General features: G+C 39.6%; 1 protein-coding gene across 1 annotated transcript in view; it reads right to left on the reverse strand.

The window, feature by feature from the left end:
* ANK2 (ankyrin 2, neuronal) overlaps nucleotides 1-22,163 on the reverse strand; it is a gene marked incomplete at its 3' end in the record, with an annotated part of 130,717 nt that overhangs the window by 77,610 nt on the left and 30,944 nt on the right. The window contains exons 5-9 of the mRNA XM_010153912.1: nucleotides 11,494-11,592; nucleotides 7,363-7,548; nucleotides 6,866-6,889; nucleotides 4,580-4,678; nucleotides 3,363-3,461 (exon numbers count right to left, since the gene is read on the reverse strand). Of these exons, the coding sequence (XP_010152214.1) occupies nucleotides 3,363-3,461; nucleotides 4,580-4,678; nucleotides 6,866-6,889; nucleotides 7,363-7,548; nucleotides 11,494-11,592 (507 nt within the window). The remainder of the gene's footprint in view (nucleotides 1-3,362; nucleotides 3,462-4,579; nucleotides 4,679-6,865; nucleotides 6,890-7,362; nucleotides 7,549-11,493; nucleotides 11,593-22,163) is intronic.

Genomic DNA, 22,163 nt, shown 5'->3' on the forward strand with positions numbered 1-22,163 from the left:
CAATAAAAATCTATATATTTTGGCCATGCTGTAATTGCTCTGCTTTTAAATGCTTAAAATAATTCCCCCTGTAATAATCCTTACTATGTTTCAGGAAGGCTGTAAATGCTTTCCTTCTGTCAAAGTGAGAAATTATAATTGCCACCTTAGTCTTGACCATGTGACATCAATTTTATCATAAACTGAACTTTCCACCATCTTTTGGAGAACAGATTTCTCCATGCTGATGCCTAGCCACAGTCTGCACAATTGCTTCTGAAACTCCACTCCACTGGTCTAACATCGGAAGTTGTGAGGTCAGTAGTTAGCTAAATTTTAAAATTTTAAACTTATTTCATTGAAGGTCTTATTCAGGTAAACTTGTAGAGAATACAAGTTTGACTAAGATTTTAAATATGAAATGTTTTATCATAAGAAATTTTACTTGTTAATTACTTGGCAAAGCAAACCCCAGATAAGGCTTGCATGTAAACAGAAGTAGCACAAATGTAGCTGTAACAGATAGTACTAAGTGTCCTGGAGTTTACATTTTTGCTCTAGATACAATATAAAAGAGACATTAAATTCCACATTTTAAAAACTTCTTTAGTTGAGAAAAATGGTAAAACACCATTGCAGAAAAAATTAAGTAAAATATTATCATTAAATATATGTGTAGCAAGCAGATTTATCAGCTACATCCTTATACTCCTGTGAGAAATGACATAAAATTTCAAATACATTATGAAAAGTATAGAAAATAAAAATACATAATTCTTGTGGTAAGCAGGGCTTTCCTTTGACATGCAACATTACCTGTGGAACAGCAGGACACATGCATAATTTATTCCCTCTGAAGATCATACATTTTAATTTTTTTTTTGATAATACAGGATCTCCTAAAAGATCATTCTAATGTAATGTTTTCCAACAGAGAAAGGTTTCACAGGTTAACTGCAAAATTAAAGCACTGAGGCTCATCTAAAGTCTGTTAAAATAAGTTTCTGCATCTTAATTTATGCATCATCAGATGTCATGTCATAAAGGAAGTTAAAAATAAACAGAACGAAAGCAATGAGTACTTTTTTTAACCAAAGAGCTTATTTTGATGTGGTATAGAGACCAAGAGTAAAAGCCCAAGCTCTCTGGCAATATAACATCCTAGTACATGAAAATATGTACCAGGCGAGGTGAAAAGGCGAGTATGGAAAGGCAAGCATGTTAGTGCCGGGTGGAGGAGGCGGAAGTCTGTCCTTTACCGTACAAAACACACGTATGCATGGCATGCAACACACCACCTACCTCTTCCATACCCTACGTACTCACGGCCATAGCAAAGCACACAAGGCATGCGGACAAAGCAAAGGGAAAAGAAAAAGACACCGAGACGATATAAACAGGTGGCACGAAGACAAGATCACGCCACAGAGACACCGACAGCAAAATCAAAGCTCTGGAATCTCCCCCACTGTGAAGTACATGCAGCCGACCACCACCGTGTGCCTTCGAGCAGGGAGAAGGCAGGAGATGAAAGCAAGAGAAAGCTGCTGAGCCTGTGCAAACTGGGATGTATGTGCTTTAGGACACCTTTATGGGTTTTCGGTGATATCTCTGTGCTGACAGTTTTTGAGCTAATGCAGCAGCTGACAAAGGGTAGGAAGCCGAGACAATGAGAAGACTCTAAAATTAGCAACTTCAGCCTACGCTGGGCAAAGTCCTGTTCTTTCAGTTTCATTCACAACTGCACATCAATTTTTGCAAGTGAGCAGGGAAGGGAATACACCTTCACCTCTTAAAATCCAAGATGTCCTTTACAATCATCTGTGCCAACTTGTTTTAGACAAGTATCTAAATAATGAACAGGAAATAGGTGGATTCAATACTGTCATTCCACAGGCCAAATGGACCATTTCTATCTGACTACTCTGCTTATGAGTATGTGGAATATCTTGGCTACAGTGTATTATTACTATTTCATGCCTCTTTCCCATGAGATTTCAAGGCACTTATGGAAAACTTGACTAGGGATGATTTACTGCACACCTTCATGAAAGGCAGCATTTTCCATCATCAGTAGTTTAAAACAAAACACAAAAAAAAAAAAAGAGCAAGAGAGACATTTCATAAATAATCAGAAATCAAAACCATAATCATATATAGAGGTACACCATCAGCTTGATTGTCTTCGTAGCTTGTGAAGCAACAAATGATTGACCTAATTAACATCAAAGTAACTGCAGAGGTTGAATCAACCACATGGGTAGTTGAACAAAATATCCTCTATCTATCTACCTTATTAGACAAAAACTCTTATGTCTAGATCTAAACTCTATGCTCTAAAACATCCTCTATTACTTGGGAGATATAATTTTGCAGATCAGTGCTTAAAACACAGCAGCTTTCAAGAATAAGACCTGTGTAGTTCAGTTCGCAAAACTGACCACGTTTTCCTAGGTGACTCCAAAATCCCATTTCAAATATTAACCCTGCCCATACAAATGGATGGGTTTTTCATTTGTCTTGAACGACTGCAAAATCACCCGTAAATAAAAAGCACAGTACTGGTGTGCCATTTCAACATGACAACGAGGGGAGGAAGACAGTGAGAGTCACTTAATTCTCTGTGGGGAGTCTGGGGAAGAGGTGAGTGGCTGCTGGCACAGAGTAGGTTCCTTGTTCCCTGTATTGACCCTTCCATAAAAAGCAACTGCCAGCCCACTACAGTGGTTTTCATGAGGGATGCTATGACTGGCACAGGCATTTAGGGGCCAGGGGATCAAAAGGCTTATCTGTGTCCAGACCCTCCACTTCCCATTGCTGTAAAGCATGCATGTTATTGTGAAGCTGGACCGGGCTTATTTCCTCAATCAGTTTCATCAGCTTTTGGTGGTATGACGTAGGTAGATTATACAGTAGACTAAAGGAAATAGTATTTCTGCCTCCTACGATCACCAATACCTCCCATTCTTAGTCTGGTACCATAGAAAACAGTCTACATAAAATAATAATCTGAAAACTGAGGGTAGGATTCTGATTTTTTTTTCCTAAAAAAGGTACAAAAATATTTCTTTATAAACTATTTTTGCAGGGGAAATTTAAACTTGGTCCAAGTCTCAAAAAGAGTACACTTGTGAGGAGGCAATGGTTACCATTATCAGGACTGTGTTCAGCTGAAAACCCAAGTCATTTATAACAGCCACATCTAATGTCTCCCTTTAAGAGCAAAGAACAAGAAACAATTACTGAAGCTAAATTCCTAGCTATGAATCTTGGTGTCCCCAATCTCTACCTTAAAAAAACAAAACCAAAAACAAGCAAGCAAAAAAATCCCAATCCATTCCCAAGAAGGGACAACATCATATTCAGGGAACAGAAAGACTCACCCTGGTTTTGGCATCGATCTGCCCTCCGCGATCCAACAAGAGCTTCACCATGTTTGTGTTGCCCCTTTTGGAAGCCACATGCAGTGGAGTGATTCCATTCTACACCATGAAAAGAACAAACAATGAGCATGATGGATTTGAAGGTGTATAATGATGGTGAATTTGTGTTTGGATCACAAAAAATGAGACCATCACATCATAGAGAATAAACAAAAATGTACTTGAGCATCAGAGCTAGGCACACACCGTATAAGCTAGAGTTAGTAATCCCTTTCTAAGCAAGAATCTTTATTCACTGTTTGGGATTTTTTAATAAATGAAGAAGCGCATCTGCCAAAGCAGCAAACGTCACAGTCCCAGAGTCAGACAAATAAACAAACATATATCAGAGTCCCAGTGGATCAATATTCACAAAACACTGATGCATCTAAATCACTGCAACATACACAGAGCACACAAACGCGTGACTCCTACACAAAGGAACCTTCTCAGTGTAATGCCAAGCGCATAAAGGCTTGTTTAGGCTGAAAGTCCTTGCAAACGCTTTGGGTGAGGAAAGAGGTAATATTAGCAGCTATTCCAGATTGGCAACAGGGGGAAGTCAGTCTGAAAGGCAGAACCCTAAAGGAATTTGAAGTGTGTCTGGCAAAATTAAACAGAAAAGTTGTGATCCGGTAGATCAGATCTGGTAGACCAGATGCCACGCTTCAAACAAGCAAAGAGGCTATATTACATAGCTCTGCAGTTGTTTACCATAGAAGAGTAGTCATAATTAATTAGTACTTATATTGTTGTGTTTATATAATGGCAATATACCTTACTTTGCTTTTTCAAAATGTGTTTATATGTGAAAATACCACATTAAAGCAGTACAGCAAATAATGAATACTGAAAAGCCAATAAATCCTACACATATTTCTGGAGTTTGTCTAACTGACAGAAGAGCTGAAGCGAGTTGACACATCATGAGAATATCAGCTTTCTGGAGCTCGTCAAAGGAGCCTGCTTCCTTAAAAAAAAGCTACTCAACTCCCAAGGACTCCGATGCATTGCACGGAGGCAACCTTTAATAATTACTGCAAAAAAAGACATCTTTGAATACAGCAGAATTTCAGCATTACTTTGCTCCTCACTTACTCTGGGCCAAGAATTACACAAAGAAACACTCCCAGTTTGTAGGCCATTAAAACCAAGAAGAGAAAGAAATGGCTCTGTACCCTTGCAGTGAAATCGACAGCAGCTCCTCGGTTTAGCAGAAGCGTCGCCACGTTGACATTTCCATAGTGCGCGGCTATGTGCAAAGGCGTGAAGCCACTCTACAAAGGGAAACAGTCCTTATTATAGAAAGCATTTTATACAAGATAATCAACCAGAGCTTCATTTTAAAAGCTGCTGGCAAACAAATGTATCATGTCAATTTTATCCAGTTCACCTATAATACAGCACAACCTTTCAGGCAGAGAGTGCAGTTTTCATACAAGAGGTTACCAAAAGTGTTTTATTCTTTTATTCTCCAATTCAGTCCTCTGAATCAGTGGCCATTAAGAGTAGCAGCTTTCATCTTAGAAAATATTAATATATTAGCCATTCTTAAGAAAATAAAGGAAGTTTCCTTATTACAGTTTGGAAGCAACATGGGTCTTTTGGGCTGCATCTGTTTACTGGTTTTGGATAAATGACCACAAAAATCGTTGGACTCATTTTACTGCTCTTAGAATTAGAAATGTTGACAACTTTTTTTTTTTTTAAAGCAGTGGTTATTCAGTATGTCAGCTAAGAATTTGGCATACATGAAGAACTACTTAGTAGTATAGTATAAGAATCATAATTATTTGTAGTAATACTTATATGAATATCTTGGAACTAGATGATGTTTAAGGTTCCTTCCAACCTAAACCATTCTACGATTCTATGATTAATATACAATTTGGATCTCAAAGGATCTGAAGAAACTTTGCCATCTGTACATCAGAAAAAAATGCAATTAACTTAGTGCCTCTTGAACACTAGAGGGTGAAACCTGCTCCAGCTATGAGACACAGGATTACTTGACAACAACATAAAAAAAGATTACTTTTTCAGAAACTAGGACACAGAGCAAGCTTTTAGACTCCTAAGTAATTCAAGTAGAAAGAACCTTGCTTTTGAGGTTTCCCTGAAGAGCTTTACACTGACTTGATCAGATCTTACTGTTAGTTATAGAAGGAGATAAATACTTTTGACTTCTAGACCATAGCATGTTTTCAAATAGGTTTCATTTCTTTCAGTGTAAAAATCTTTGTTTTAAACTACTCATGGACTAAAGAGACATAGGCAGATGTTGAACTCTGAAATCAGCTTTGTTCCCAAAAGCTACAGAAATCAACCTACTCTTTTACCCTAATTCCATTTCCTTCATTCTCAGCCCACAGGTGATCCTAGTCAAAGTACAGTCAAACACACATGGCATTCATAGCCTTCTTGCTGTGATAAATTACCAGGGAAATGCCTACTGAGGATATCGGGCACACAAAAATATGATACTGCGCTAGGCTATAAACTGAATGTAAATTGCATTAACAACTACCTTCTGGCAGACCCAGGTTTGCCTGGTGACAAACGCAAAGTACTGAGAAGTAAAATAGTGACGGGTGAAAGAGAGGTAATCCCCTTCATGTTTACCACAGTGAAGAACATGCCCTTGGGAAGATGCCAGGGAGAAGCATCTTTCAAGCTCCCTTTCAATTCCCATCGCCCGCTGCCTCATGGCAACTCGCTCACGTCCGTGCACGCCAAGCATGAAGCACATTAAAAATTCATTCCCCCATCAAACATAGAAAATCCATTATTTAAAAGCAGACATTCAAATAATGACTGCATTCTTGGAAAGAATTCTTTTTCCTAAACGCAACAATAATCTTCAGGGGAGAAATCACAGTTCTAGCCAATCGAACCCATGATTTCTAGTGGAAGTGCTTGGAGAGTTGGTATTTCCAGAATCCATATGAGAAATATAATATCTGCCGCAGGTAAACTCTGATTATGTGCTATCCCTTAAGGCCTTTTCAAAACTTTATTGACAAAACTGCAGTAAGAACAATGGCAAAAATAAGCAGATACCTTGGAAGATTTGATTTTACTTATTACTGTAAAGGAAGGAAAATGAATTTTACCACCATTCTGTCTGAGCCAGACACTTTAATTTAGTTATGCCAAGTGAGTGCATTTTCATAATTAAAGGAATTCAGCTAGAAAAGCATCTTTCTCCTCTTAGCTCCATTACTTACTTCAGACTTCTTTGAATTGATGTGAATTCTCAAAAATTTACTTCAATAGTGACACAAATAAAAAGAAATTTGAAGACAAAGAAGGAATAAAAAAAGTTTGCTGAGTTATATTTCTATATTAAAAACGAGTCATGTCTTCACTTTTGGTGCTAAATAGTAAAGAAGTGTTGCCACATAGCACAGAAAATATAACTATAAGTAACAGAAAGAGTAATTAAAAATTTTTATTCTCGGTACCTCAGTCGTCCTATTCACCATCATCTGATGCAGCATGGTTTGGGAAAAAGAGGAACAGTATTAAAGACTGGCCGCAAAATGAAGAACTATGTTGCTTTTTGAAATGAGTTATGCTGTTAATTATGGGAAAAGCCATTCATGCATGCATTAACTTTAAATACAACCGATGTTCCCATGGGCAATAAACCAGTATCCTGTTTAACAGGGAAGCAGTGATTCTGCTTCCATTCCACTGTCTTCTGGTTTACAAATGATGAAAGTTTGTTACCAAAGAAATGGGAGGTATAAATAAAAAGCAGAAAAATGAGTAGTTTGTAATTACTGTGTAGCTCTGCACTGTAAAAATAGATATATTACTGGTGATACTGGTCAGGCAACTTGTCTTTCCCCACCAAAGAAATTACCTTTAACCATGAAGACAAAGGAAGTAAAGCTGGTGGCCTGTTGGCACTCAGCCACGTGACTACCCCATTACCTCTACGGCAGCATCACGTTACCTTGGACTGCACATCGGCATTGTGGTCGTTCTGCAGCAGGAGCGCCGCGGATTTGGTGTCATCTTTTCTAGCGGCAATATGCAGAGCCGGTAATCTCACCTTCCCCTTGGTGTCATTTTCCAGGAGGATGGCCACCGCCTGGTTGTGTCCTTGTTGCAGTGCGACAGCCAGAGGAGTGAAACCATCCTGGCAGAGAGGAAAACAAGACGTGCTCAGTAAGCTGAAGGACGTACAGCTTCAGTGATTTGCACAGTGCTGGTCACATAGACAAATTCGATAAGCACATTACTAGCTGTTTTCTACCTCTGCACTACCATCTCCAGTGAAATGACATCAGAGGCACAAAGTTTTAACCCTGGTATGATTTCGAACATGTCAGAAGCACGCTTTTTCCACTTCAAAGGAGTCCTTTCTTAAGTCAAGTACAAGCAAAGGCTCATTCTACAGTATCTCTCTTAATTATGTCTCATCTTAAATTGGGCCACAAAGAATAGACTTAGCAATATTTTGGTAAAGATTAGTGAGCACTGAATAAAGATGTGAAAAATATACAGGGAACCTGTTTCTGAATATCTCACTTCTCTGCGAAAAGAAAGCATATCTTGGTTGCATTTGCCACTGCTTCCTACTCTTAAGCTACACGGGGACCATGACTCAAGAAAGCCAGATCATGTTTAGCATTTTATTCTAATTCATAAATTAAGCAGGAAAACATTAGATTATTTGTACTTTTTGGAAAAGCAAAGACAGAAAAAAGTCTCTGCTTTTCATTCATAGTTTTAGCTTTTTTTAAAAATTATTTTCCAATCATCTTGCTCCTCCTCACATGCCCCAGATTGCCAATGTTTTAAAATGCATCCCATCTTCACAACTTGCTATCTCACCTGCTCCCATAACTTTTATTCCGACTATAAAACTGAAACTAGCTCCAGTCTCTCCTGCTGCCCAAGCACCTATGTGCTGTAACCACATGCTAGATCAGACAGCAGCTGAACCATGAGGAAGAGAGCAGCCCTCTAACCGAGTCTGTGACAGGAGGCATGGGGAATAACAACAAAGAAAAGGGATGGGAATGAAACAAAGTCTTCTATGTCTAGGTCAGAGGGAACTATTACAGAGTTCATTATAGCCAGAAAGTGAGAAAACTGATTTAGATACGCTGTAAAAGGCATAGGAATGAGACAGAACTGATTTGGACTAGGAATTTGGAAAGACGATAAAATAATAAAGGAGAAGTTAGGAAGGAATGAGAGCTAACATATGCTGAAAGAAACATCTGAAGAATTGCCAAAGCAATTTTTCCCCTTAGTAATCTAATAACATTCACTCCCTTTTGCGTAGAACCGCGGGTAGGTGCATTGTAACAGCGATACTATGGTTTCTTTCTGTAATAGAGATTAAATTCTGCACAGTGAATTAAAAAAGGGTGAACAGCTGACGAAACAGCTGAACTGTAAAGATAATTCTGAGATTGGGGCTACATTAGGTGTTGAAATGGCTTAATGCATTTGCCTTTCGCCTCTGGGAACATGAGAACAAATCCTGGATTAGAGGCCCTGTGAAACTGAGCTCGCCCTTACTCCCATTTTGTATAAAGACGTCTATAAGCACCAGAGGAAACAAAATCTATCCAGAGGCAGGGCAAGTTTCGAAGCTTCACAGACAAGATCACCCATTTGATTCGCACCACTTTATCTTTCATTCGTCTCTGCAAGGACACAACTGGCATGAGGACAGCCAATCTTTGATGCCACACAGAAGGTCCTTCTCCATGTATTTCGGTGGCATCCTCAGTTCAGGCTGCCACGCCACCTGATTTAATGGACCCTTTCTTCACTGTGTTCACGAGACTAACTCTGGGCATGCGTGAAAGCCGACAGTGGCTCAGGCCACCCTTAGTAATGCTCGAATCACTGAAACCATCACTTCAGCAAGGCAGACAACAGACCTGGACTCGGGTTCATAGTGGGGGCATTTGATTTTTTTTTTTTTCTCTCCCTGCATTTAAAAATAAAAATCAGACTATACTGTGAGTTCCAGTGATGCCTGGATGTCTGCATTCAAGTAGAGGCCACATTAAATTACAACCATCTCAGCTTCACAGCTCCTGTAAACTAAGGAATGAATTTCCAAGTGCACCTGATCATCAAGTGTTTCCAAGCGCATTTTCTAAGTGCACCTGATCACCACAGACAGTAAAAGTTATTGGGAGACAAGCTGCAGCTGGGCCAGACCAGTGGACAGCCCCAGTTCCACTCGGCTTCTTCATGGGGAGTGTGTTTCTGCCACGTTACCTGGCAATCACACGGGATTTCCTATTTCAGAAAGCTGACATGTAACGTGATCGCCACACATGCAGGTCACGAGAGGATTATTTTAGGAGCTGTCATCAAATGGTACAGTATCCACTCAAAGAAGGGACAGCAAAGCAGCTGTTAACACTAGCTGTTCGGTTTGAAGGAAAGGAGAGCGAGTATAAATGCACCATCATGTCAAATTCATCTGCTTCTGAAGGCAATGCAGAATGGGTACGTTTCTGTACAGACTAGGGAAAAGTAATAAACATGAGCAAAAGCTTGGACAGAAGAGGAACTTTCCTGTTACTACTTCACATGGCACATCCACATTCATAGAACAAACATGAAGCCAACACACTTTGCAGCACAGAGCCTGTTCACTCGTTCCCTTGGCTTCGAATAAAAGAACACTCGGCAGAAAAGAGAACAAGAGGAGGAAACAGAATGTGCATAATCCTAACGACCTGTAAGTTTTCCCCATTGCCCTCAAAGTTGCAGAAGGAAGTTCTTATGATTTAATTCCTCCTGAGATGAGTCTCAACTCTCTTCAGTGTCTGCCTGCTTGCACAGAAGTTACTGCAGGTTTACAGCACTGCAGTTAAATCCAGAACCTCACAATTAATACCAGCCTTCCGTGTATTTATACCTATGGGGTCCGGCAGTATAAGTAAAGCATCTGAGAAAACAGCACATTGCCTGCTGAGCTCATTGCTGTGATCCTTGTTAGTCATTTGGTTTTCCATTTACGCTCATCACAAACAATGAATATTCATAGGTTACACAAAGTCATGGACAAGCCTCAGAGTCAAGGAGGTCCAGTTACTATCGCTCCTCACATAGGGGAACAGGAGCAGGAGGTTGGTGTAAGTGTCCTCCTGAGGTCCTTTTCTGCCTGAATGGTTCTGTGAACCCAGCACCACAGAGACCCTACTCCACTCATCACTTCTGTGCATGCACTTGCCTGTTTCTCGCTCTTTCTCTCTATGCAGAAAACATTCTGAACTCATCTAAAATCTCAAGACACAATCTAAAAGAAAGCTTGTCAACAACTGTCGGTACAAATTGTTCTTATACCATTTTACACTATACACAGACACCCTTCTGGACACAGTCCTCATAGTCCTAGTTATGGTATTCACGTTATGTTACACACACTTTTCAGCTGGCTGAGGAAGAAGCTGAAAAGCCTCCAAACTACCTTCCCCAGCAGACCCCTTACACATCCAAGAGTGGGAGATACAGGTTGATATTATATCCACCAGTTTTTGCCCAGTTCTTACAGTGCAAGTGAAAAAGCAGCACAAAGATCCCTGTGCTCAGGTGATGACAATCCTACATGCTTGAGGTTTCATGGGCTTTGTCTGAGATGCAAATCTGTTCAAATGAAATGATGTACCTCTCCTTTTAGCCTTTGATCGGTCTACTGTTCGCTCCATTCCCTGACAATACTACCTTGGCCTTCTGAAATTTCAACAGCCCTAGGGACCACTCTTCAAAGCCTCGTTCATTTTTCAGAAAATTCTCCTGGAAACTAGGATAGGAGAAATAGCCACAAACTGAAGGTGAAAATCCTGGACTCACTAAAGTCAGTGGAAATTTTGCTGTCAAACGAATCAGGCTGGATTTCATCCCTTGACTTTTCACCACTTCCAGAATAGTTCACCCTTATCTTCTGTGAGTATACAAAAAAAGGGTAACATTCATAAATACAACTCACTGAAAGTGTGAAAGTTCTCTAAACACCCAGTTTGAAAAAATCTTCTGACTTAAGCGATCTGCATATAAAGGCAAAGGAAAACAAGAGCGTATGTAAACAAAGACCAGTATACCTCACCTCAGTAGCTGTGCTTTGGTTGGCTCCATTCTCCAGGAGATATTTCACCACTTCAATGTGGTTCTCTTGAGCTGCCATATATAAAGGAGTGAAGCCATTCTAGAAAGAACACATGAGAAAATATTGTCATGAGGAAATGGAATACACCAACAGTGATGAACCCCAAATACAGCTAAAAATGTATTTGTGCTTTTTTAACCAAAATGTTTTAAGTATGTAAGTAGAATAACTTCATGGGGTTTTTTTAGCTTAATATGGTAATGTTTAATGCCATTTAAACCCATAAAACTATATGCTTTCACACTCATTTTCTTTTGACACATATTTTAGGGAAGCAATGGACACACTAATTATTAATACAGCTATTCCTTGCTGATAATGCTCAGGGACCGTAAAGCTGGCAATAAAGTTTTATGAGAGCTGACAGGAAAGCAAGAGTTTCCTCCATTTATTACATTAACTTAACCAAAGACATCATCCCCTGAAGACCATAAAGTCCATACCTCATGACAAGCTGAGTAGAGATGACAAAGGCTTAACATACTACATAAAATTTTGTAATACATAAAGCATTGCGAATCATCAAATATAAAGGAACTCAACCTTGTTCTGACCATACAGTAAGTTCATCTATAATTTAATTATAATGATTTTTTAAAATATCCTAGAGAGGACCTGCTCTGGATAACACAGTAACTAAAAAAAAAAAAAAAAGAATCTCCTGTGTTAATCAAACTACAGGCAAATTCACTAGAAACATAAATAATTTCTTTCCATTAAAATATTTTAATGCAAACAATTTTAATGAATTATCTACAAAATCCTTATGAAAGAAAGGCGTGGAAGTGAGCTGTCTTCCTGCGTAATAACCTTCCTCTAAGAGCTTTTAAGACTGTTAAAAAGGCCTTAGAAAATTCTCTAATATTCTGTAGATTACCGTGTAACACAAGAGGACATAATCACCTATACTTCTGAAAATATTCTTCTATCTTGGAATAGCACTTCTAGCCAGAACATAAACCAGACTTCAAACATGCAATTTTTAAAAATTTTATTTTATCTTGCATGCTGTCACAATGATCGATCAGCTTTTGCATTTACACAAGCAGTCAGAATTAATGCAAATACCCTGACAACGAAGAACCTTGTTTCAGGGAAGCCAATATTATTCTTTCTAGCAAACTTCCTGTGGAAACATTCCAGTAATTTCCAAATGAAGTGAAATCTCATTTTTCAGCCACTAGATAATCCAGTTGATTGTAGAACCAATGTCTTTACAACCCCCCCTCTGCATTTAAAAATGTAGACTATTGCTCAGGCAATGAATGTCATTCATATTGTATATGTCATATGATATATGTGTGGTAGCAAGTCTTTTAATACTGCTTTGCATAATATTCTGATGCTTCCATCAACAATCTTGGGACATTTAGTTAAAAAATGGCACATGGAGAACAGTTAACAGCAGTTCAATGCCAAAACTGTGGGATGTATACTGAGTGGGTTTGCACAGGGCAGAATATTCTTTGGCAGGTATTCTCCAATATTCTCAGTAATGACTCGAAGGATGGAATGGAACGCTCTTATTACAGTTACAGACAGCATGAACAAGACGGTCTGCAAGTACAGCACACAACAGGATCATAATTTGTAAAGGTTTCTGTTACTCCAGAGAAAAGAGCTGGAAATGTAATTTAATAAGGAAAAATACAAGTTCCTCCACTACTGCAGGAAAAACAAATTACGCAAACAGGGAATGATGACTTAGAGAAGAATTCTGCAGAAAAGGACCTGAGGGTCACGGTGGTCTACCAGAGGGGCGCTGGTCAATGAGCTCATTCTGCTGTAATAAAGACAATCATTGCTTTGGCGTAAAAATATATCTCTCTTGGAAAGCTGTTTTTCTTTGAGAAAAGATGAGTAATTGGTGTTGTTCTGCTAATTCAGACTGTTATCTTGAAGGAAAACAAGTTAACCGTTTTTAAAGAGGAGGCTAAAGGTCTGCTCTGCATGTTCCCGATGATTGAAAAAAATAGAAAAGCACATAGTTTACTAAGGTTGCGGGACAGAAAATTCAGGTTAGACATCAAGCCTCTTAACATTAAGGTCAGTCTGCATTGCATTTTGACGGGCAGCTTCCCTTCCCCCAGATCACTGCTAGCCAGGCAGCAAACTGGAAGCACAGGCTGTGCAAAGGAGCCAACCTCTTCCAGGCCACCCCTGGAGCTGGGAGGCTGAGGGCTGTGCTGGTCTCTGGGCTGGTCCCCAGCCAGATCTTCACCGCAGGAAGATCAAAGAACGCACCGCATTGTAAAAAAGAAGGAATGCTGTTCAGCATGTAATTGGGAAGGTGCAGAAGGGCAAGGGATTGCCAGGCATAGGGACTAAGCTGGCAGTTGGGAATTATGAACAGATGGGTTTGGTTTCCATTGCACTTGTACAGAATAGCTCAGGGAAAACCGCAAGTAACCGAGCTGGCTCACCCTTTGGGTTTTCCCTCCTGCTCCGGAAAGAAACAAAACGTCAACCTATTAGGTATAATAGGAATTTTTCACCTGCCTCATCAGTACTTTAATATGAAAGTCTCATGTAGCAGTTTTTAATTTGTAATATGTGCCATTTGTAAAATCTTTCTGGCACTGAATATTACATGGACAAATACAAGGATCATACCAACTAATATAAATTTGAGGAATAGGAATTTTCAAACCAGAGTAAATCAATTTGCTTGAAAGCTCTGAAGAATCTTAGGTTTTTTAATCAACTCAAGTCCCTAATTCTTGGAACAGGATCAGGACAATAAATCTGGGATTAGGAGACCATAAAAAATACATATATGACTTCATGGCCATTTACTATCAAGAAGTACTAAATGCTTTTGCTGAGATCCAGAAGAATGACTATTTTATCAAGGATATCCTCCTCACATGCTATAATCATGCCTGAAACTACAGCAACTGGGGGAAGGAAATTCTGGCACATAAAATCATAGGGTTTTTTTCATTCCCAAGATTTATTTATACTTTAAAACTACTGCATATATTTTCTGAAAAGCTGGCTTATTTTGGAAATTGCAACTGCATGCCAAGGTCTATATACTAAACTGCCTATACCAGACATACTGACTATCTCCCCCTGGCCAGGTCAAGCCCCACTTTTTACGCTGGCAGGGTGAAATCTGCTTTGTCTGTGAAGAACCAGTTTCAGAGCTGCTGATCAGAGTGTTCCTCACCTCAGCACTTGTAGCTCTTGGCCAAAAAACTCTTATGTTAGGATTCTCAATATTACAGCTGTCCTTGGCAGAGGTCTGCCCAGTGGGATTACCTGACAGTCCTGCTGCAGCTCTTCCTTCTCATTTGTCCACTGGACCCCAGGACTTCCACACCTCCGCCCATCCTGCCCCGTTTCTATGTTGTATCTGTCTGTCTCCCTTACAGCAGGTTTCTGTCTCTCAGCCAGTCCTGCCGTTAAATGGAAATGTCCACCACAAAAGCATATCCTTCCCTTCGTTTACTTTACCTTTTTAATCTAAAATCCCCTTCCCAGTTTATAATCTTTTACTTTCAAAGAGCTATGGGCCAATAATTGCTTTCTCTGTTCTGCTTCTAGAGATATTTAGAAGCTCAAGATGCTAGATTTCAACAAACTGAAGAGAGAACACGTGTTCCCTAAACTTCTGTTTCATTACCCCACTGTGTTATCTACTGACTCCAAGACATTCTGGTTAATGATTCTCCATGGATGTATTGTAATGGAGACCCACCTCTCCCCTCCCTGTTTTAGCATGTGGAATGGGATACAGAAGGTTTACTGGGCCAGGGGTGGGGAATCTTTATTTCAATACATTTTCCTTCCACTTATGATTCCATACTGCATAAACACAGTCCAGAATTAAACTAAAAATACCAACTCTGGCATATAAATGTGCCCTGGAAATCATAGAAACATAGAATGGTTTGGGTTGGAAGGGACCTTAAAGACCCATCTAGTCCCACCCCCCCTGCCATGGGCAGCGACACCTTCCACTAGACCAGGTTGCTCACAGCCTCATCCAGCCTGGCCTTGAACACTTCCAGGGATGGGGCATCCACAGCTTCTCTGGGTAACCTGTCCCAGTGCCTCCCCACCCTCTCAAGGAAGAACTTCTTCCTGATATCCAGTCTAAATCTCCCCACTTTCAATTTAAACCCATTACCCCTTGTCCTGTCACTACAGGCCCTTGTGAAAATGGAGAAAGGCACTTTATTTTGCCTTTTCTGAAAGCTGGCTGTGTAACTATGTTATGTCTGTATGTTTAGATTTTGTGCAGCATCTGAAAAATAGAAATTAATTTTGTAATGATATATAACATTCATTTTCAAACAGTGGTTTCATCAGGGTGTTTGTAGTGAGAACAGACTACTAAGATTTCATTATCTTTACAAATGTATACTGCAACATGTTTAATGCTATAATATAAAGTTATAATGAGAAATTAACGCTAAACAAAAAGAGTATATTTCCCACTCCATTCTTTCTACTACATTCACTGATTCACTTGCTAATTTGAGAAAATGAGTAGCTCTCAATGATTCTTCAAGCTATTAATGCAAATTGGCAAGTCTATATATGACTCAGAACTTGTATCATTAAATTTTGCCCAAGCCCTAATGAAGAACGCAGTCTGAAGAAGCAGAGGGATTATCAGAGTGTTTAGAAAATCATACAAACAGTTGTATAGATTGGTTGAGCTTTATTTTATGGCAAGCTTTCAGGGAACCATACTCATTGTACCAAATGATCGGAAGCACACAGCTTCCAAACTCTGATTAGTAGCCAGTCCATTCGACTGACTAGCCGTCCCATGCTTGTCTATGAAGATGTGGCCTTTAGTGTCTATGTACCTATAGTTTCTATATATCATATATATCTGTCTATCTTCATACTGGTAAGGAAAAGAGAGAAAACAGAGATATATTATCTCTTCCCTCAGTTTGCCTCTTTTAAGATGACACATGAGACTTAGCAACATAACCCATGATAGCAATGTAAACCCTGATGAACTGTTTTATTGTAAAGGCCCCCAGGAACTGTTTAAGACTGTACTAGAAGATCACTGAGATTCCCAGGGAAGACAAGACAGCTGACATCTAATGCAATTGCTTACATACAGCAAATGATCATTCCTAATTACCAGTCAGAGGTCAACACAACCAGCAGGCTGCCCGACCCAGACCTCCTCTGCCTCTCCACCTTAGTGCATGGGGTTTTGGTTTGGTAGCCTTCTCCCTCAGAGTTACTGTCTCAAGGTCACAAATGAAAACCAGATTCATTAAGCTTTTTCTGCAACTGCCCTTCTCAAGACACTTCCAGAGAAGATTCTGTGCACAAAATACTGCCCATATAAAAACTGGGTTTGCTTGGGGTCACTCTTCATAGGGCCCAGCACTTAACCTAACCTGAGAAGCCTTCGTAAAATTGCCCTACCACCCTCCCTGTGCCTCCTTCTCTTTCTGCTCTTGTTAGAATTTAAGACAGACCCAAAAAGAACAGATAGTGGCACAAAGGATGAGACAAAAATGAGACAAGGGTGAGACAAACTCAGATTACTCATGAAACAACTCAAATAGCTTATAAAATCTTCTGATTTATGGTTATGTATTAATATATCATTTTACACAGTAAGATCATGATTGTTTCTGGGACCTTTAAGTTCAATAACTGTTGCAGGATTTTTTTCTACTTGAGTATATTGCTCAACTTCAACAAGAATGGTAAATTCCTGATTTAAATCTTTATTCAGCGGCATTCAATTCATCTCCCCGTTTTCCCCATTTTTCCACAGATATCAGCCTAAAACAATGACATCTACATCTCACCTTAACAGGTAAAACAAGGTAACTCTACCTTCACTAGCTGTTTCCCTTTATCTGCGTAGTCTCCACAGAAGAGGAAATAACCACTCCAGCAAAGGCTATTCCCTCTGAAATAGGAGACCATTATGCAGGGAAGGCAGAGGACCAGAGGCAACAGGTGCAAACTGAAACACAGAAGGGTCCCTCTGAACATCAGGAAACACTTTTTTTGCTTCATCCTTGGAGGTACTCAAAATCCATCTGTATGTGGTCCTGGGCAGCCTGCTGGGGAGTGACCCTGTTTGAGCATGGGGGTTAGACCAGGTGACTTAGAGCTGCCTTCCAATCTCAGTCATTCTGTGATTCAGTGAAAAGTCCTCTAACTATCTAAGCAATTAATTCATTTTAACCAATAAAATATGAGAGCTGCCATTAATGCAACCCTGCAAGCTAAATTAAGAACACATCTGCTGATAGAATCAACAGTATCACAAGCCTGGGAACCTTGTTGTGCATTATGCTCAACATGATTTTCAGCCAGTCTAAAAATAAACTCTTCATAAGAGGATTTTATGTTAGCAGGAGAGATTCTCTGCCTAAAAGGGTGAATTAAGGATAGATCAAGGTACCTACTTTTAAATGCCTTTTTTTTTTTTTGTTAGCTTACATCATAATCTGGGAGCTTTATATTGTGGTAACTTTACCAATTATTTACATTCCTCTTTTTTTTCCATGAAGATATGTTTTCCATAAAACAATGATATATTCCATATTCTTTTTTCAAGACAAACAAAAATCTCAGAAATATTTGGACCACTGCATCTACATTTATATTCAAGAAATATGCAACTGTCAAACTTGTGTAGATCTGCTAAAGGAAAATTCACAGCATTTAATTTTAAGTTGCCAAATTTAAGGTGCGTAAGGAATTTCATTTTGCCATACAGTGAAGGGAAAGCTGCCTATTCCAAAGATAGACTGAGAATATCCGAATCAAGAGCCCACCTGGCCCAACTGACAATTTAAGCAGCATGAAATTGAGAATGAAAAGGTGGATCGAGTAAACTACCCTTTGTTACATCTATGAATAAAGAGGATTAGACAGAACTGTAACTCCACATATTGATTAACTGTATAATACTAAATACATTCCAAAAAATATCAGCTTAATATCTGGCTCAACATCGAGAGACTGAGGAATAAATCATGCCCTGTCCCCCTCTTGTCCTCTTGTCCTCTCTGACTGCACTGCTGTGATGATCACAGCTCCTTCATGGAGGGAATTTTTGTTTTGCCCTCTCTATACCCACATTATGAGAAAGAGAGGTCTGGTAAAAAAAATCTTTTGGATACATGAACAACCAGCTAAAGGAGATACTGTGCAGTTCTGGTACTGATGAAAGCACCTTATGTTTTCTGACCAGACTCCGTCCTCTGTGTTTGAAAATGAGCAGCACATGAGTATATATTCATTCTCTTAGGGCACCATTTCCTTTTCTAACAAAGCTGGAAAGTGCTAGTAAAAAGGACAGCACACAGATTAGATGTAAACATTTGTGAGCATAGAATTATTCAATGTAGTGTGGCACATGTGAGCTACTGAATTCTGACTTATTGTAAAATTCCCCAACAAGTCTTAGCTAATCATTTAGGTGACGATCCTTACATTCAGCACACGCAGATGCTGGGGACTGCAGGGTCCCATAGACCACCAAGATTAAAGCTGAGAAAAGCGTTTAGGAAAAAGGCCAGAAATACTGGATTTAAGGAGGCTGGTGATTTATTGGGTCAAACAGTTAAACAAAGAAAACAATGACAGAGTATTTACCTGTTTGAGATGATAGATCATAAAACTAACTTATAATAAATAAATACAAAAAAAGTAGTGACACAGAAGCCTACACTGAAAATAGTACCACCTCTCCAGGTGTCTCACTAATTCCCTAGTATTCCCAGTTCTTTCCACACAGTTCGCTATTTCTGAGTGCTTTCCACTCTATACTTACACCAGTGCAATAAGTATAAAGCCTATGGTTAAATGATGGTGTCTGGGTTTGTGATAAACTCGCTAAGTTCATTCATGAGAGATGACACAGAACCCCAGCCATAGCACTATCTATATGACACCTGTTGCCTCACCGTTACAAGAACCTCTCTCCTGGGAAGTGTATTTTACTGGAAGTCACTTCCGAGCTCAGATGCCAAATTTAAAGAGCACAAACATTCTATTTTAGCAGCTTCAAATATCACAATTTTCCCCGCAAGAACAGCAAAGCAGCAACAGAGCCTGAAACACAGCCAAGGAGAAATCAAGATGTTCTGTGCCTTGGAAATGTTATTTTTACAAAAAGGGAACCTGTAAAAGAAACTGAGCTGATGGAGAATAATGGGAAGAGAAAAGGTTAGTCATGCACAAAAAACCATAACCTTGATACTGGACATGGGTGAGGCTCCAAAAGCTTAGCTGGGGCAGAGTCTTGCATCTGAATTCTGAGCAGTCATCCAAAACAGCATTTGGGGTTTGCCTCCCAAACATGGTAAATTAATATTTTATGTATATGGTTGAGGACTGGAAGGAAGACAATACTGCACTAGAATTATAAATAAAATGTGTTTATTTGACAGTGACTGAGTTATATCTACACTCTCACGAATATATGTGGATAACATTTCCACTGCCTGGTTCTTATCATCGTCGATTGCGTCATTACGCAGGGGTGAAATGTGGCGTGTCGCTCTGGTGAGCACTTACCCTGCCAGCCGATCTTCGTTTATGGCAGGCTCCTACAGCTTATGCATTTTAAGAACAAATATTAAAGGCCACGTATCACATTATCAGCTGAAAAGTACCCCACTATTTGTTTAAATTAGTATCTTTCAGCCTGGACCAATGGTCCCTGTACAGCACTTTCACAGAGACTGCAAGATAACAAAACAGACTAAGGTGTAGGTTGTAAATATTACCAGTTTGGTGTCAGTCTCAGTTGACATCCTGAGACATTCAGTTATTTTATGGCTGCAGCTGGGATCCCAGGAAGAAACTGGCTCAGCACCCTCCTCTGTTCTTCAAAAGCTCCTGACCCTCAGAGCAGCTTTTGAGAGCAAGCCAACCAGTCCCGTACTTCCATATCACCTCTCTTCTCCTTCTGCAGGTGACACCATAAACTGGACATCCTCACAAGCTTGTTTTTCTTTTAACTGTATTATTTGGGGAAATTGGAGAGTCCCACATCAGCACACTCCCATCAACAATCATTATCCTATGTTCATGCTTTGTTATCCTGTCATTCACTGATTCAATCTGTCAGCGCCACTCAGTCTCGCTTGCACAGGCATCCCGCTTGATTCCACTTCCATGGGTGCCTGAGATCATACTTCAAGACCAGGAATAAGGGTTGTTTATCATTAACTGATAATCACTGTAAGGGACAGGCAGCTGAAACTTGGTCTAGTTTAAAGTAGGGTCAATAAATATATCTGTTCTTTCATTGTTCTTAATGTATTACTTTTGTTTACGTCCCTCAAAATCCATATAATCCTCCAGAAGGCAGGGTTTGTCTTTTTTTTCCCCCTCCAGTGAAGAGATAACGAGCCTGATCCTTTATTACATTAGCAATGATGAACTGCAGCTAAATGACTCCTCTTGATATACAGCAGCTAAAAATCCATCTCTCTAAAAATACTGATATCAAAGTAGAAAGCCCAGTTGGTGGAATTAAAACCTTTCGTCATAATGGAGTGGCAAATACTTTGCACAATACGCTCCATTCTGAAGGTAAGATTATCTGTACAAACCATGGGGAGAGCTATCGCTGCTAAAGCAAATCCTAGGGCATCCTGAGAGAGACAAGCTGATCGCTTCTCTGAGAATCACATAAATCCTCCCCTTGCTTTTATGGTAACGTTGAATATGGACACTGAACAAGCTCCCTTATCACACATTTTTGGGAAAGAATATCGAGGCTGGAAGTTTTGTGCTGCTCCAAGGATTGCTTCAATCTGATGAACGGACCAGATAAGAGTGCCCTAGCAGTCACGACAGCATCTCCTACATGTTGAAACGCTATTGGTAACCATAATGGGCGCAAATGTAAACCAAAATATTTCCTGGCTAATGTGTTTGCAATGAGCTTAGAGAAGGATATAGAGGAAAGGAAACCAGAGGGCTTTTAAATAACAAGATCAGCTTGGGGGAGGACTGATTTATCAAATCCTTACTTTCTGTATCTGGGTCACTTTAAATAATCTGATGATTAAAAGGCAGCTCCTCCTTTTGTGAGGGGGCCCAGATGAAGCAGTGGTCAGAGCACAACCTTAGCAGCTAACGGGGAACAGGTTCTGTTCAAAACTTCCTTGCAGAAATTTTAAAATTGAAGGGAATCATTTCTTTCTTCGGTGACCCCAGGTTATGATAGTTCCCTTACAGTTACTGAACAGGAGTGAATTATATTTCCTCATTTTGTCTTTTACTTTTCAGCTCTTCGTACCTCAATCACTTGACATTTGTCAAATCACCTCATCATAGGAGGTGCAAATCTTCGCACAAGGCTAACTTTTTTGACCTTGTTTGGCACAGAGGAAGGTCAGGACAGATCTGTTCTGTAAGGTATGCATGCTCAGGAGAGCTCAGCACCATTGCTGCAGGGGAGTCTACAGGTAGACTCAGCTATTAAGATTATTGCAGTAGGGTTATCATCACATTTGGCAGTCTAATATTCCAGTTATCAGACATCTCTGATGCCTATACATGAGTCAGATGACACAATCTGACTTCAAGAAAAAGCAGTAAAGTAATTTATCAAAGGGAAGGGTTGGAATGACTAAATCTGGTGATGT

This window comes from Eurypyga helias, unplaced genomic scaffold (assembly GCF_000690775.1).
Source record: "Eurypyga helias isolate BGI_N326 unplaced genomic scaffold, ASM69077v1 scaffold6356, whole genome shotgun sequence".
In the NCBI taxonomy this organism is placed as follows: Eukaryota; Metazoa; Chordata; class Aves; order Eurypygiformes; family Eurypygidae; genus Eurypyga; species Eurypyga helias.